The sequence below is a fragment of the Lineus longissimus genome, chromosome 19, assembly GCF_910592395.1.
Source record: "Lineus longissimus chromosome 19, tnLinLong1.2, whole genome shotgun sequence".
Taxonomy (NCBI): domain Eukaryota; kingdom Metazoa; phylum Nemertea; class Pilidiophora; order Heteronemertea; family Lineidae; genus Lineus; species Lineus longissimus.
In genome coordinates this window covers 3,788,888-3,806,252 of record NC_088326.1, presented here as the reverse complement: position 1 = coordinate 3,806,252, position 17,365 = coordinate 3,788,888, and the positions used below count along the sequence as shown (strand labels likewise).

Below are 17,365 nucleotides of genomic sequence, written 5' to 3'. Positions count from 1 at the left end.
ATCCCACGCTCAAGTTGTCCCTTTAAGCATATTCACCCCAAACTGAAAGGACTCGTGATTTCCTTCCCAATGGCACAAAACTGCAATTTTACACCGCAGGATTCTTACTCGTTGTCTAAGGGTTGAAGGCAAAAACCCTTTAGTTGAAGTAATCCTGTCAGTGGCATCACACACAAACATCAATCTTTAGGCACCAAACTTTTCAACGTAGAGCTGTGTGCTGAATTTTTGCATTGTTTGGGGCACTACATACTGTCTCAACACCATTAAGTATTTAGTGCGTTTTGGCGTGTCTGTTTCAAATAGGCCTATTAAACGTAAGACAGACCTTTTGTACAGGTGACCCTCAACCGGTTAAATAGCATTGGTACAGTATTTATCAATATTTTTTATCACCGGCAGGTCCGGTGGATCCTCCTTTAGCAGACATCTTTTAATTAAGGACACTAGTTGTCCCAAACTGGCTGTTTCCATTCAATTTGTCCTCTCTAATCAGTACAACTCTCTATAAAGGACAGCACTTGCCATGCCCATTCGTATTCTCAATAGAGAGGTTCTGCTGTACATCTGAATTGTTCAAATTGATTCAAAACAAAAAGCTGCACACAATGCATCCCTTAGAGATCTTCAACATCCAACGACGAACATCACTGCACAAGCGGATGAAGGAAAACTAGGATAAGACACTCAATCGCCGACGGTCCTAGGTTCCATTTTGCCTTTTACAGGACGTCGCCATCTGAACTCTCCGCATCAGTGGAGGTGACATTCACGCCCTCCATTTCGTATACATTCTCGTGTTTCGCCAGGATTCGGAGGAGGGGCCGCAATTTCAACCACCACTGCTCCAGTGGGAGACGATGCCTAAAAAAGAGATTAGTTCACCAATCTTAAAAGAGTACGCCGTTCGTAATTACTTGTGGTCCAGTTAAATAGAAATCCACTAATACACAATGCCGTAGTACAGTCATTGTGAATACAAATTTGTTTAAACTTGGTATTCATAGTACTAGCATATACCCATGGAGCGGGCAAATTTGAAATGTAATATACATTTGTTAAATGGGCACGATGATTGAGCTACATTAAATTTCTAACGTTACTGAAGTTTTATTAAAGGTTAAACACGAAATTAACTGCATTTAGGGACTTATTGCTGCTATCTACATGCAACCCCCAATAGATTGATTGGAGTACGCTATTTTGCACAATGCATTGAGACCAGTGACAGCAGGTCCTGTTCCAAATAAGGCCCTCACATATTAGGCATATCACCTACCCACTCCCATACCCAATGCCACTGTCGGACCAAAGCCAGGCGCATGGAGAGATGCAGAACGCAATTCAAACTGACATTACATCAGTCAGTAAAGAATAAAACAAAGAGCAAGCGCTGTAGTATTTGCATATCAGTCAACGAAATGGCAATGTTGAAATTTATATTTAGTATGCATTTCCGCAATTGGAAGTTTTTTAATTTAATTACAAATTCAACATTTTTAATGAACGGTGTAGGCCTTTAACAAAAATTCTTCGCCGGCCCGTCAAATTTATTATGGATTCCATCCATGGATCGATGATGGGTCCAAAGTAGATACGACCATGGGTTCCATCCATGGATCTATGATGGGGATTCTCCATCAAAGAACGTCGATGATAAATTGCCGTCATAGATCCAACCATGGATACTTTTGCCTGTGTTTATGAGAACAGTGGAACTTACTTCCAATCTGTCTGCTTCTTTAGTTCTTTCATTGGGGTGAATTTTGACGCCCTACGCACCAACCCGAGAAGACAGGCAGTTTCCTCATCATCACAGAATACAAAACCTAAAACAGCAAATACATGTAAGACATCGATATTCATCTCTTCAAGGAAAGAGCATCTTGACCAACAAGGTTAATACAACGAAACAGATAATGCATGCCTCTCGACTCCAAGGGCTATGACGATGTATGCAATCTCCAGGTATCTTTCATGTCCTCACAAGCACGGAGCATGATTCCTTATCCATCAAAGCTATGGTGCTTGACATACATTCTCCCCATGTTTTAACCAGGGGTAGTGGTATTGTCTCCAAGTGTTCAGGGGTGGTGGAAGGAGAGACTGTTGATTGATCGATAACCGGCACCAAGAATTTGGCATGCCTTAAAATTGAACATGTTGTTCCATTTTTAAATGGAACAAACGTCGATGACTCACTCACCATCCATATTTTTAAATGGAACAATTTATGTTCTATTTTAAGTGAAGTCAAGTCGAGTCAGTATAATTTTGATGGCACACTAACACATAATGGTCAGGCACTAGGCCAACCTAGAACCTCGCATGAGCAGACGTGATGTCCTACATCTGGGATTTCACTATAAATCATCTATATAATAATACTGGAAGGGGGACGAATAAAGTCACACTTAGAGGCGTTGGATTGCCTTGAAATTTTGCATGAATTGTGGTGACACCTCACCCTGATGCAACGTCTTGGTTTTGTTCAAAAATATACTTCAGCGGAGCAGTAATGAGGGATTTTTAATCGGACACTGTCAATTCTCCTTACCACTTACAGAAGCCAAGCCATTGCTGTTAAATTATGCAGGGGCTTAATCAATTATCTGCACTCCCTCTGGGGTGAATAACATTACCTTTTGAACAGCTGGCTGTAGGGGGATGATTGGAACAGCCGGTATACCTGCTGACCTGCTGCACTCCCTCTGGGGTGAATAACATTACCTTTTGAACAGATGGCTGTAGGGGGATGATTGGAACAGCCGGTATACCTGCTGACCTGCTGAACCCAGGTTAATGTTATTTTCAATCCACGATTTCGCGGGAAATGAAATTGTAAACAAACGCATGTGTGCAGTTCAAATGTAAACAAAAAATGTATTTTTGGTACTTTGGTTGCTGGACTTGGGTTTTCCCGCAGTTAGGAGCTGGGGTCAAATTGATGGTCTATTGTTTATGGGTGCTGTTTTAGTTAGAGCTAGCCCTTGATTATGAAGGAATTTTCAAATGAAGGTGACCATGGTCTGTTTATGTGCTCACCACAGCTTTCAATACTTGATGTATCTGAAGAGGCACTCTGAACTTGGCATGGCCTTATCAAGGAGCTGCTCACGATGCTGAACTTCTAGCTTGCCTTTCGACTAAGTGCCTTGCCCGAGACATTTGGAAGCCGACATGTGAAGGCCTATCTGAGTTCTCCTTCTTCTCCGTATAAAAAGGGGCATATTGCTGACTGAGGAACGAGGCATATTGACATTGCCTCATCATCTCTATCGGACCAATTGATACACTTTTTATGCACACATACAGCACGCCACAGCTAGGTCCGAGTCTGTGGACAAAATGGTTGGTTTAATTTGCCTCTTCAATATTGCTCCTTTGATATTGCATTAGATTTTCATTGCAATTCAATCTAATCAAGATATAGCCCATTTGAACCTGCCTGCGCCACGGGTATAATGCTAGTCAGGAATAATAGCTCAACACGGTTTCTGAACGTTAAGATTGACACATGACACACTCACCATCTGGCTTCTCGTACTGCTGAATTTGTGTCATGACACGCTCCACCGCCTTGGCCGCCAGTTTTGTGCCCATGTTACGATCGAACGGCGTTGGCAGTCCGCCCTGGAAAAAAGAAAAGACGTACTCTTAAAGTGTCCTTACTGTGTATGTCAGTCACCTGAAGATTGCCAATTTAACCCCTCTGCTCCTGCCTATAGTCCCCCTTTCCCTAACTCAGTATAGCGGCAGAATGAGCTATAGGCCGATATAATGGCCACCTGGTAGGCGTGGACAGGCTGCCATCTTGAAGCGTCATCAACATGATCAACCAACGCTTGGATCCAACTTTGGTCTGCACCCATGCCTAAGATCTGTCTGGCACGGTTGGATCTCCAGGGGTCAGAGCTCCAGCCAGCGTAGCCCTTAGGGTCACAGGGAGGACACCAGGTGGCGTGCGTAAATTACAAATTCTGCAATTTACGTGGTGGCATTGTATTGTTTATTTACATTATGATATCAAACTACAAAACGTCAAAAATATCACTAGGTCTTTAAGGCACGAACCTGTTGCATGTGGCCCAGAACGTTCTTTCTACAACTGAAAACACCTTTTCCCTCCTCCGAGTAAAGTTGCTGGATAAAGTCGGTGGTATAGTTGTCGTTAGCATACTCATTTCTGAAATCACAACAGGTTACGTCAAGAATCTAAAAAGACTAGCCGTTACTAATTCTTGGTTATGGACCATTTAGAGGAAGAAATGTGTAACTTTATGATGGAGACGAAGTCTTTGAGGAATTCGTACATCTCAAGTACGCACGGTAGACTAACATATCGGTCTGACGTCCGGACGACACAAGGTGCTATGATGCATCAAACATTACGACATTACCGAAAAAGACGCCATAGAGATTTACCCCGTAGGCATAATCCCAAGTTTAGAGGATTGAAAGTCCCTTTTTCAAGAAATTCCAGTTTTCTTTAAGTAAATAAGCCAAATCAAAGAAGTTCTGGAAATTCAAGGAAGCCAGCTTACCTCAAAATGAGACCTCTCTGTACTCCATCCTCTATCTTGGCCTTCAAATGCACTACATCACCCTGAAGAAATTAGAATAAATACTTTGTATACAATGGAAAAGTACATACTTATCTTTAAGACTACGACAATCTCTTTAGAAGGGACAGTAGTTTCGGTCCCAAATGGGTCAACTCTATACCATGTGACCTCTGTAATCGAGATTTCTCTTATAAAGGGCATCATTTCTCGCTCGCAAGGGTGTCCTTGATAGAGAGGTTCTACTCTAACTGTAGTATCCGGTGAGATCACTGAAAACCAAAGACCTACGCACCTGCATGTCCTTGATAGAGAAATGTTCCTCGAAGATGTAGGCCTGGTCAGCCCCTCCAGCGAGTCCAGAGAGGGTGGCCAAATAGCCACAGTAGCCCCCCATGGTCTCCACGATGAACACACGTCGCTTCGATCCGGTGGCCGATTGTTTGATTCGGTCGCAAATCTGAATTGAAGATGAACATTGAGATTTCGGCCAACGGGGTATCATATTCATGGTCTCGACGACATACAAGTGATTTGTTTGCCGCAGGTCAAATTTTCATTGTAAACCGTTGAATTTTCCTGCCACGAAAGTTTGACGTTATGCTCATTTCCACACAGTGAAAGATTATCGTCGCATTTGCTGCCAAAATTTCATGGTTAATGCATTCCATGTAATGGGGTTGAAATTTTGCATGTTCAATTCTGCGTTCGATGATGCATGTTTTCTTCATGATTGTCTTAAATCGATTTTCTCGAAACACAGGTGCCATGAAAGATACAGAAATTGACAAGGTGTTTAAACACAGCTGTGACTCAAGACATTTTTCGATGTGATTCGTCACATTTTACGCTGTCTAAAATAAAGTAGCAAGACTGACTTAGTGCAAAGTATCGGTCGTATGGTTCAATTTGACCTCTCTAATCAGGACACCTCTCTATTAAGGACAGCACTTGTCAGTCCCAAGGATGTCCTTAATAGAGAGGTTCTACTGCACTTACGTCGGTGATTTCATTGAGAGCTGTATCCGCGCCGACGGAGAAATCAGATCCTGGCACATTGTTGCTGATCGACGACCATCGGGATACAGAATTCTTCGAAGTCTTTACGGAATTCATACATTTCCAGTACGGATTTGTATGCCTGTAGAGAAAAAAAATCATTTTTATTTCACAATTTAAATTTACCGGTACCTTATTTTATTTATTTATTCATCTATTTGTTTATTAACTTTCTCTACCAGGTAGGGTTTTGGCAGGGTATAGTTCCCCTGGCCAACACTCCGAATAGACCGGGCGGCCTGGATCCCAACTTGGCTGGGGAAAAGTTTAACTGCAAAATAGCTAGCATTACCCATCCTGGACTTGGACGGAGTGCAGACTGTAGTGCTGCCATCTCATTTTTTCAGGCATGACTGGGACCGAGGTGAATGATAGAACTTGGGACAAATTTAACATTATGGATTACTGCAGGACCCGGTAAATACTGGCTACAGTAGGTAAAGAGTTAAAACCAAAAGGCCCTGCATGTACTTTATTGACCTTAAAAGTGCAAAATAATGGTTTGAGCCACCAAAAGTGCAAGGGACCTTATGTCACTTGCAGATTCCATCAAGTTTTCACCAAGGCCAGTTGCCGTAAGCCACTGCATGTAAAGAACCCTAAAATGGCTGTGAAATTTTGTACGTCGAAACCACCGACCACAATCAACGCATGGATATTGTGCTTTTTGATATGCTCTGCCACTTTCTCTGCTCCCAGATCTTTGACCGTTGTCCTAGACGTGCCCATCATGGAGCCTCCCTTGCTTGCCCACATGTGCACTGTCGACCACCCTAGAGGCTTGACCTGGAAAAGCAACAAGACATTTTCGTAAGTTATGTGCATTATCGTTTAAAAAAGTAAAGTGTATTCATTTGTCATTGTGAATCAAGTCCAATGAGGAAAAACCATCTCCCTGGCCATATCAGACAGTATCAGTTCCATAGCCGTCACTAACAAGTCGTATTGACCAAATTGAAAATGCGATATTAGTCTCATTGTACCATTTCTGGCACAAGATTTTGATTTCGTACAACTTCTTAAGGGCACAGATTATTTGGCACTCGGACTTCTAATTCTATTGGCACAATCATTGAAAATCGTAAACATAAAATAAGGGGACCCCCTCCTTCGAGCGCCAGTATGTTAAAGAGTAAGCAGATTAGAGCTGCACTGCTCTACATTAAATACTCTGGCGCAGTGAGCATTCAAAAGACCAAGAAACAGAGTGGACATCGGGTCTCATATGGCTTTATGGACCCATTCATGTTTGGCTGGCCATTCATAGGCCCGTTTCCTAAACTTACATTGTCACTGACAAGCCCATCCAAGCCTCCGTAGATCCCCTTCATTCCATAACCTTCGAACAATCCAACCCTGACAGCGGCCCGGATGACTGCGTTCACACCACAAGCTGGAGCACCGATGTTCATAAGCCCAATATTGTGTTTGTACTGAAAAGAATTCAAGAGATGTTGAAAATAGGTTTCAGGTTGCTGGCTCAATGACAATTGACATGCCAAGACCAGGGTGAAATTCTAAAACACCTCAGTTACAATGTTTCATTTCTATAATGGATTTTGTAATTTTTAGCTTTATTTTGACCACAGAGGTTTTGGTGAGACAACCTTGAAGTATAAGTACCTCTAGAGTCCGAATTTTGGGAGCAGTTTGGAATGACTCGTCCAGAACTGATGTATGCAAAACACTGTGTACATTTCATAAGAAACAGACCTCTTTGACATTTCAGAAAATTCACGGCAACCACATTCCATGCGGGTAGTTGTAAAACAAGAAACACAGAAACGAAACAGAAACACAGAAACACAGAAACGAAACGCAGAAACCAGTCTTGTGGCGAATTCTGGTCTGCAGACTCCATCTTGTTGCCATGGTTGTGGCCGCGAACGCGGGTGTAACTAAAACTGGTATTCAGTCGGAATGGAAGGAGGAATGCTCATTTCCCAATACCCCTTTTAGCCTCATCAACGTGTGCGCAGATTTTGATCGTGCCCCTGACCATGCCGATCCACCATCTGTAGGGCATGAGGACTTTATGATCGATATGAGCCGCCAGTAAGTCGGCATGACCAATGACCAGAACACGACCATAGGCCTGCTATGAATGTACAATAGAACATGACTCTCTATTCGAAGGACTATTTTCTATTTACACTGACCTCCCCAATACACTACATGTATGTACTACACGGCGTAAATAGAAAATAGTCCTTCGAATAGCGAGTCCTGTTCTTTTGTACATTCCATGGCCTGTGCACGACACTAGGCTGAACTTCCCTACTGCAACCTCATTAACATAAACAGATATTTAAAGGGACTATTTAAAGGCAGCAGCTGGGCAGGCAAGATTGAGTTACTCCAAGTCCAAGTCTAATGCCCGCCCGCCCCCCCCCCCCCCCCCCACTTTACTCTATTCTAGTCGCCAAAATTGGTCTCTCACGTCTCACATAACGTCGAAATGATTCACCCATGTACTGGTACCGTACCTTGCATTTAGTGCTGCATCAGACGGGATTTGTAGGATGATCCTGGTACTTCATGTAAATTGAACACTACAAGGCAAGATGTTGCACTGCACCTTCATTTAAAATAACATGCTGTAGGAATCGAATCGAACCTACCAAAGTACTACACCACCACCTCAAAAGACTTCACCCATATCGTGCCGCCCCCCCCCCCCCCCCCCCCCCCAAGTTGCTCCATGTATCCCCTCAACAACTCTATTGCATTCCGGCTGGCCGCAACCCACCAACCTGAGATTTTACTTTTAAACGACAATAACAACGGATTGGGCAAGGAAAGTATCGGCGTGCCGCTTGATTCCAACTTTTATGAAAACCCGTTTGATTTTCGTTTCTGCGTTTCGTTTCTGCGTTTCTGTGTTTCTGTTTCGTTTCTGTGTTTCTTGTTTTACAACTACCCATTCCATGCTACATGTACACTTTGTTCAGCGTGTACAATCAAATTTATTGGCACAACCTGGCTGGTCTGTAGTGATAAACTGCTCTAAGACTTGGTGCCTCGTACTGTTGTAGCCATGCAGGAAAATAGGGTGCCCGTCGTGCGGTTGGGGGTCAAATTGTCGCAATGACGACAACTGCCAAAGCAGCGCAGAGGTGCAGGAAGAAGTACATGTAGACGTGATGTGTCAACAAAGTGGAACTAGCATGATTTATAATGTCCAACCACGGCCACAGGGATATCCATGAGACAGTGACCCAACGCTGTCCTAAGAACTTCTTGCAGTGCAATTTTACACCAAGAAAGTGAAACACTGACTAAGTTTACTACATCCGGCATTTTCTATGCCATTTGACATTCTTGTCCCAGGACATGCTATGTCGCCGTCTCAGACTTGACGTTACTGTAGTTGAGAGATTAATCGGAAACTGCCATTTGTTGTAATGTTCACTTTTTCTGTATTTCAACTCTCGTGTGATAAACTTCTCCTCAGTCTTAGTAGATTTAGAGTAAGAAACTATGCTTGTCAAGTCGGCCTACCAGACTGCAAGTTTCCAGCATTATGCAAGAAGTAAACCAGGACGCATTTAGAATGTTTGATATTACGTGTATTAATGTATAACATATATGATTCAAATTGGAGGACTTCTAACATGATAAGTTCCAAGTGATCATACAGTGGTTCAGTATTAGGGGAAATCCATCTGACATTTGATACCTTATGTAGGTGTCTTCTAAGTTTGAAATCTTAGTTGCGATTGCAATATTTTAGTGTTTCAGAGAAAGTAGAAATAGGAAATTAGGAGTACTCTTGAGCCCGCAGCACACTCGCCGCCAACTCCGGCGTTCACTGGCGTTTTTTGCCGCAAGAGTCTATCTATTGTCTATTGCTGGTCATCCGACTCTTGCCCTGATGTGGCTTCTTGTCTAGGACATTATAGTGAATAAACTTATAACATGATAAGAGGATATTCTTAGTCCATTCGAATTCTGTTGACGATCCCAACATGACAGTACATGTGCAACCAATTCAAGGGGTCAGGGATCATGTTTTTCCCCCACCAACATGTTGCCGAATGGTAAATGCATAAAAAAATGGTTGGAAAGGGTTTTTGCAGGCCAAGAGACTGGAAGACACTTGACTCTTGAGGAACACCGGACTGATGAACAAAGAACCTGAGAACATTCGCGCGTTTATCTCTTTTGGCGGCCATTTTAAGTCAAATTTAAGGTCTCATTAGGGAGGTTTTTTTGTATTCTTGCGCGGCCAAGCCCTAACCGTAGTTCCTAAAATCATTGATTTCTCGGTCCTCATAGTATGTCAGTGTTGATTTAGCAGTTGTTTTGGCAAACACATGTTTTTTTGAAATTTCTGAAACCTAGAGCGCTACTCAATAGGCGGCTAACAAGAAACTACGCATTTACTGTTAGTGCCGACGTATGTGTACACTGAACTTGGGATGTGCGTCGGCCCCGTGTTGAAATGCCGTCCAGTGCCAGTTGGTGCGTTTTTCGCTGATTTGTGCAAAATTCAACATATCTCAAAAGTTCAATGGTTGACCCTCGATTTTATTGCCATTTGGGATGGTGAACAGAGCTAGGAGCAAATGCGACGCTTATGATTAATTTAAAGAAATAAAATGCCCGATTTAACATCCTGCAGAATCAGGGGAATCGGGCATTTCCAGTGACATACGTCGATACGACTCATATAAATGGGTTGTCCTCATGCAATCACTTTGGAAACGCATTTTAAAATAGATGTTACGTACTGTTAACGGGGCACGTCATTATCGCGTACATTTGGGGAAAACTCCTAACGAGACCTAAGCCATTTGAATCGAATCCATGGACATGAGAAACATTCTTTACATTGGATACGTATGCACGTTAACTACAGTAGCGCTTCGCAGAAAAGCCGAAGGTTTATCATAAGTTACTCAACACTCGAGAAAAAATGATGGACATTAATTCCTGCGGGGCGATAATTAACACGATGATTATAATCCTAGTCCGAGGTACCGTACAGATCATGCGAACGTTGAACGGTTATAGTACAGCGCATGCGCGATCCGTCGTAGCTGCACTACAGCATTGCGTATAACTGCATTTCTATTTCTCCTGGACCACCAGTGATAGGAATAATAGTACTGGGTTAAAACAATAGACGACACCACCATTTTTGAATACTCGCGGTAAGCTACCAATTCATTCTCCAAAGCAGAGGTGATATTCAAGCTTACTATCTTGTCCGCCCATAGCGCGTTGTCTGGAAGCTGAGCAATGTCAATACATTGAGGGTCAAGATGGCTGCCAATTAGGGGAGCGTCATTTTAGCTGTGGGTATTTTATTCAGATGCGCACAGAAAAATATTCTGTTGTGGTATATATACGGAGATCAATCCGAGTACTTTAGGTGTTGAAAATAATTCATCTTAGTGCTTCCAGGTGGCGTATCAGTTGATACGTTTTGCATTGAAACCAGCAGAAATCTTTAGAAATCCTTGATTTTCGCATCGAGGCCCATGAAATCCAGGTTGTGATGAGCTATTTTACTTTCTATTTCTGAATAGCCCGGATTATCAGATATATAATGAATCTATGGGCGCAGAGCACTCAGGAACGCATATCAGCTTACTCCTTTGGTCGAATGACGTGATTTTTCCACTGTGAGTTACTGTCATTGCTATCTTGCGGCTGCACCACCGAAACTAGGAATATTTGGGGATCTTCCCGAGTTTTTAAGTGTTTTTTGCTCAGATATTGGTGATTCTGTGACAACTCCATTTGACATGGTAAACCACCCCGTGTTCATTTCCGAATCAGTCGTTGATCGTGCATCTATATCTGTCTTCGGTCATTTGGATATGTGTTCGGTGAGAAGTCTCGGGGTGTGTGACAATCAGCAGACCTTGGGCTAACATGACGTCTTGGGTAGTGAGAGTGGGTGTTCAAAGAAATACTCCATTGACAACGCCCGTACCAGTACAACCCGTCCAACAACATCTGTAACCATGCGTAATATAATGAGCAATATTTCAAGTATTCTGATCGACAGTGTCCACAGTATATGGACAGTCTTCTTAGGAAACCTCACGCATTATACGCCCTGGATATCTCATATCATACCAGTCTATTTCATTATCAGGAAGTCAGTAATACTGGACGTGGCGGTGAGGGCAAGGAATTTACTCGTATTCAGAATTGCTGACAAATATTGACTAGTTATCCTGCAGTATGATGGAGATTATTCCAATTTCCTTTTATTAGTAAAATGAATTAATTTGGATACATCTCGGTATAAAGTCTGGTTTCGTCGCGATATCTCGTTAAATTTTATTGCAGTTGTATATCTGGAAAGTGTATTCCATTGATAGTGGTGATTTATTTTTAATGTAATAATATCTCCGTATCTTTATGGAGTATGATGCAGGGATAAATACCGGTCGTTGACGTAGAGCGGCACTCTCTTCGTCGATACTCACCGGCTGTTTCCCGAACATGCGTATCAAAATGATATCAAAAGAACTAAAACATTTACATAAATAATTTTATTGCATTTCATTGTAATAAGAAAGTACAAAAATGTCTTGGACGGAATAGTACATGGTATACATAGTATTTTCCTCATTATTGTATATATGTTTATTCGTCAAGAAAATATTCTGACACATTCTGACAAAAATGTCTTGGACGGAATAGTACATGGTATACATAGTCAACGCGGTGCATTAACAGAGTTGTGCAAGGTGCTAGGTGCAGGTTTACAATAATCTATTTACATGACAATGAAACAAACAGTCCCTCCATATAAGGCTTCGATAAGTGTGCCCTCAAATAAAATCGCTCTAGGTAGATCTAGGTGGATCTTCCGACCCAAAAACTAAAAACTTACTTTTTGACCCATTGAAAGAAATATTAAAATCAATTGAAAAGTAACTTGCTATATTCAACACTTTCTTCAAGCCACGTAATGAGGGTGCAAGCAAGATAAGGTCGTCTGCGTAGGCAAATACACCGCAAAAAAGGTCTTCAACATGGCACCCAAAACCAGCCTTTTTTAAATTCAACACGAACTCATCAATATATATGCCAAAGAGTATAGGAGACAATACCCCTCCTTGTTTTACAACATTAGAAACAGCAAATTCAGCTGAAACACATTCCCCCCATTGGACTCTCACACGCTGTTGGGTATAAAGAGATGCCAGGAACCTTGCCGCCAAAGGGCACAACCCCTTTTTAGTCAAAAGACGGAATAATTTAACCAAATGCACACAATCAAAAGCCCGGCTAGCGTCCAGCAAGACACAATACACTGCGGTGTTACAGCTTTTATAATAATTGATAACCTCATTTACAATTGAATTGCACGACGCCGTAGACACACCAGCCTTAAAACCAAATTGGGCATCCGAGGTCTGTAAAACCGTTTCATACTTTTTAAGAAAAATGTTATCCACAATTTTTCCGATAATACTACTCAAAGAGATACCTCGATAATTATCTGAGGCATTTAAAGACTTTCTGTTATTCTTTGGAATAGGTATAACCCTAGTCTGAAGGAAACCACGGGGACAATAACCATGTCTCATCATAGAACTCAATAAAAGTGACAGATACACATTCAACCTTTGACCCCCATTGATAAAAAGATCTGACATTATTATAGGATTACTGTCCACCTTTCCGCGCTTTAATCGCCGGATCCCACCAACAACTTCTTGGTATGAAATACCATGAGTTGCTTCGCAATGACCATCCTGACAATCGCTAGCGATTCCTAAATCCAGATCCCTCTTCAAGTCATTCATCTCATTTACATTGGGTGAGGTCAGAACTCCGTGTATGTTATGTGTTACGTGTTAGTGTTACAGATCTGTCACAGGCCTGTATCCCCTTATGACATCACTATTTCCCCATCACTCAGCGCCCCATTTCTGGAAATTTCTGGTGTTTACAGCGCTCAGGACTAACATTCATAGTTTGTCATCTCTGCCAGCTAGGTACCCATCTACTCCTGGGTGGAGAGAAGCAAGTAGGGTTAAGTGCCTTACCCCTCCGAGAATCGAACCCACGACCTCCTGATTATGAGCCCGGTGCTCTAACCACTGCGCCACTGACCTTCCTGTACTGACAGGAACCTAGAAATATCTGAGTTGTGTGATTTCTACGAAATTTCCTGAGGGTGTTATTCGGGGAGATGAATATAGCCATGAACAAGGTCATTTTTATTTGAGAACATGTCTGCCCACATCGTGACATAACCAGTGGTTTTCAATATACCGGTACCGCCTGCCGCCCAACACTGATCGAAGAAATAAAAGTGACTTTCAGGTTCCATTTATCAGAGGGATCAGTGGCAGGGCGGTTAGAGCGCCGAGCTTATAACCAGGAAGTCGTGAAAACTGTTAATAAATTAAAAGCACATTTGACGAGACAAGACCACTAATGAATATTCATAGGTTGGAGCAATTAGACGAGTGCATGTTTTTATCTCTCAAGTACATATTTGGAGAGGTATTGAAAAAATATTTGTTGTGGCAAGTCTAAAGATATAAAGAAATTATTTGATGAAAAAATTAATTTCGAATTTTGCTAATTGGGTAATAGGGGGCGTGTTTTGAGTTTTTTCTGCCAGTTGGCTGAAAAGAGTGGAAATATCCAAGTCTGTCTAATTTGTCGATTATCAAAAAATTTCCGTGGTCAATCACCATTTTATTTTTCACCATTTACTTGCCCGACTGTCCGGAATAACATAATCTAAATTTCAGATTCACAACACCACGCGTTCTTTGATGCGTCGCGGTCAAACATTGACAATTTAACTGCTAAAAGGCTTAAAAAATCAATTGTGGTCTTGTCTCTGCACAAGTGTCACTGTGCTGAGAATAATGAAATGGCCAGGGCCATTGTGCTCACCTCATGTGGAGGAAAGATGGATAAAGAGCATGGTATTGTGTCATGTAGTGTTAGGTTTGATGTAGGTCCAAGCAATTACAATTTCCCCAAAATGGCCAATTTACAGTACATTCGACCTCTGTGACCTTGAAAAGTAGGTCAAATCAAAGAAGACCCGGGTGACACATTGAATGGTTGTTAGAATTAGATGTACCTATGATATAAAATTGATGCCAATCGGGCAAGTCATTACTAGGAATAATGGCATTTTGAAGAATTTAGGATTTGGCCCCCTCCCTGGAGGCCAAACGGCAAATCAGATCGCACCAAACTTCGGTACCTGAGATCACCTGACCAAGGGGTACATGTGTACTTAATTTGTGATCAATAGTCATTGCAGTTAAGAAACGTGCCATAGTTACGGCCTGACGGCGAATTTACGTCATTTGACCTCTGTGACCTTGACAAGAAGGTCAAATTGAAAACCTGTGTGACATATACTGTATGGTGGTTAGATGTACCCATGATATCAAATTGGTGGCAATCGGGCAAGAAGTTAAGGAATAATCACATTTTTAAGGTTTTTGGATTTTGCCCCCTGGTGGTCAAGTGGTGAATCATATTGGACCAAACTTTGGTCCCTGAGATCACCTGACTAAGGGGTAAATGTGTACCAAATTTGGTATCAATAGTCATTGCAGTTTAGAAACGTGCCATCGTTACATCCTAACGGCTAATTTACACCATTTGACCTCTGTGACCTTGAAAAGGAGGTCAAATCAAAAACCCGGAGGAGATATGATGCACCTTTGCTAGAAGTACCTACCATATTTTTTTCAAAATTTCCCGACTACTATTAAAGGAGATATTGCAAAGCATGAAACGATTCGGACCGAAACTTGGTCTCCCAGGTGTCATTACATAAGGGTACATGTGTACCAAGTTTCAACTCAATAGCTTTAACTATTACGAAATGTGCCCTGCTAACGGACGACGGACGACGACGACGACGACGACGACGACGACGGACGACGGACGCCACGGTATGGGATAAGCTCACCTCTGCTAAGAGGTGAGCTAAAAATATTAGAGCGACCAGTTGGTTAGTTATTAAATAACTAACCAACTGGTCACACTGTGCTTGTTTTATAATATCCCAAACGATGACTAACATCACATGAAAGCACTACAGTCCAGAACATTACATGACATTTTACAGGAGTATGACATTCGCAAGGGCACCATGATCTTTATATTCACATCACCAGAAGAAGGAATGATATTTACATGTACATCAACATTATTTAATACAAATCCCTTGAGAAGCAACTGTACATATTTTTATATTTTTTGGGCATTTTAATTTTTTTTGTAAGGAGTACAATATCCACACAAGAGTTGAGATATTGGACCACTTTTTTTTCATATTATACACCTCTTAGTGAAAACGCTTTATTAGGACATCTACAGGTTTATGATTGGTCATACTCCAATAACTAAAGTCTAAAACTACTTCAGTGTTATCTCATCACCTTAACAGGAAATGGTGCAAGTTTTCAAGATGCGACCACCAAGTTTCTGGTGTGTGACCCACTCTGGCAAATAAGTGCTCGGGGCCAAAGACAGACATTGAGTTATTGGCAAGGTCGGGTTGTGCACAAAATGACCATGACGCATATAGCAGAGCACACTTCACATCCATGTGATACAATCATACCATTTCCTATTAAGTGATGCGATAAAAGAAGAGTTTTAAAAGATTGACAATATACAAATAATAGGATTAGTGACAGGATAAATAAAGCATACAAATTAAACCTCAACAAAACACTTTGTTCCATAATCTACCAAGTGTGACCAATTAGAAATGTCGATCTTTACAAGTTGGAGTTGAACAGTTGTTGACATCGGTTCAAACCGTGAAGAACATGGCAGCAACTCTACCAAGTTTGTGGGAATGTATACTTTTGATCTTCATTACAGTACTTGCAGATCTCACATCGGAATGGAGCACATCACGTGTCTTCACAACATAACCAATAGCAGCTTCTTCACCAATTTAATGGTGCAGTCCCCCATGTCATTTTGATGAGAAGTCACCATTTCAAAATTTCGTTATGAGTTCAACACAATTGGCACTAACATAAAAACTAACATAACTAAACAGAGCACATAACTGAATTAAATAGAAACTATAACAGAACTTTTAGTCGTGACCAGACACTTTCACACTTGCAAACAATTGCACAAATGAGTAGGACTATTTTCCACATCTATACAAGGCCAAGTTGCAACAAAAATATACAAATATTTACAAGGCCGCAAGTGGCCAGTATTTACAGGTAAGTTGGCAATGAATACATACACATGATTAGGACAGTTGCAAAAGGAGCCAAGTGAATCATCTTCAATTTTTTTTCCCAACAACCATCACAATAGTTACTGTCCTTATTTATGAAGGGCAAGACTGTTAGACACAGTGTTACCACTACTTCTTGCAGACTAATAGTTTAGGATGAATTGCTGTTCTCCTTTTGTACACATAGAGTACTGTTGTGACCATGGTCAGTATATTACCAGACTTCTCCTTTAATGTTTATCAGTCTCGCAGATTAAGACCTTTAATGACTGTTCGTCTTGGCGCCATGCCAGACAATCGACAGGCAATGATTGGTGCATGTCTACAGAATGACTGAACTACACAACCACAACAAATCAGGGTTTTTCACACATGTCCACACGGTGCCACAAGTCACTTCAAAACTGATGCATGAAATATCAAGAAATGTTTTGTTTCTTCAGGCCAGAAAGACAGATTTCCTATTGAGCCATACCAACTCAAGAGGGAAATCTTAGAATCTCCATGTTCAGGGAAATGAATG

The 17,365-nt window shown here is 41.6% G+C and overlaps 1 protein-coding gene across 1 annotated transcript; it reads right to left on the bottom strand.

The window, feature by feature from the left end:
• On the bottom strand, positions 1–5,629 carry LOC135502866 (ATP-dependent 6-phosphofructokinase-like). The gene is made up of 7 exons (XM_064796019.1): positions 5,562–5,629; positions 4,858–5,022; positions 4,545–4,606; positions 4,075–4,186; positions 3,531–3,633; positions 1,724–1,829; positions 1–864 (listed from the first exon to the last, which is right to left on the bottom strand). The coding sequence occupies exons 2-7, from the start codon at positions 4,957–4,959 to the stop codon at positions 723–725; spliced, it is 627 nt and encodes a 208-aa protein (XP_064652089.1). The 5' UTR covers positions 4,960–5,022; positions 5,562–5,629; the 3' UTR covers positions 1–722.
• Positions 5,630–17,365: the final 11,736 nt, after the last annotated feature.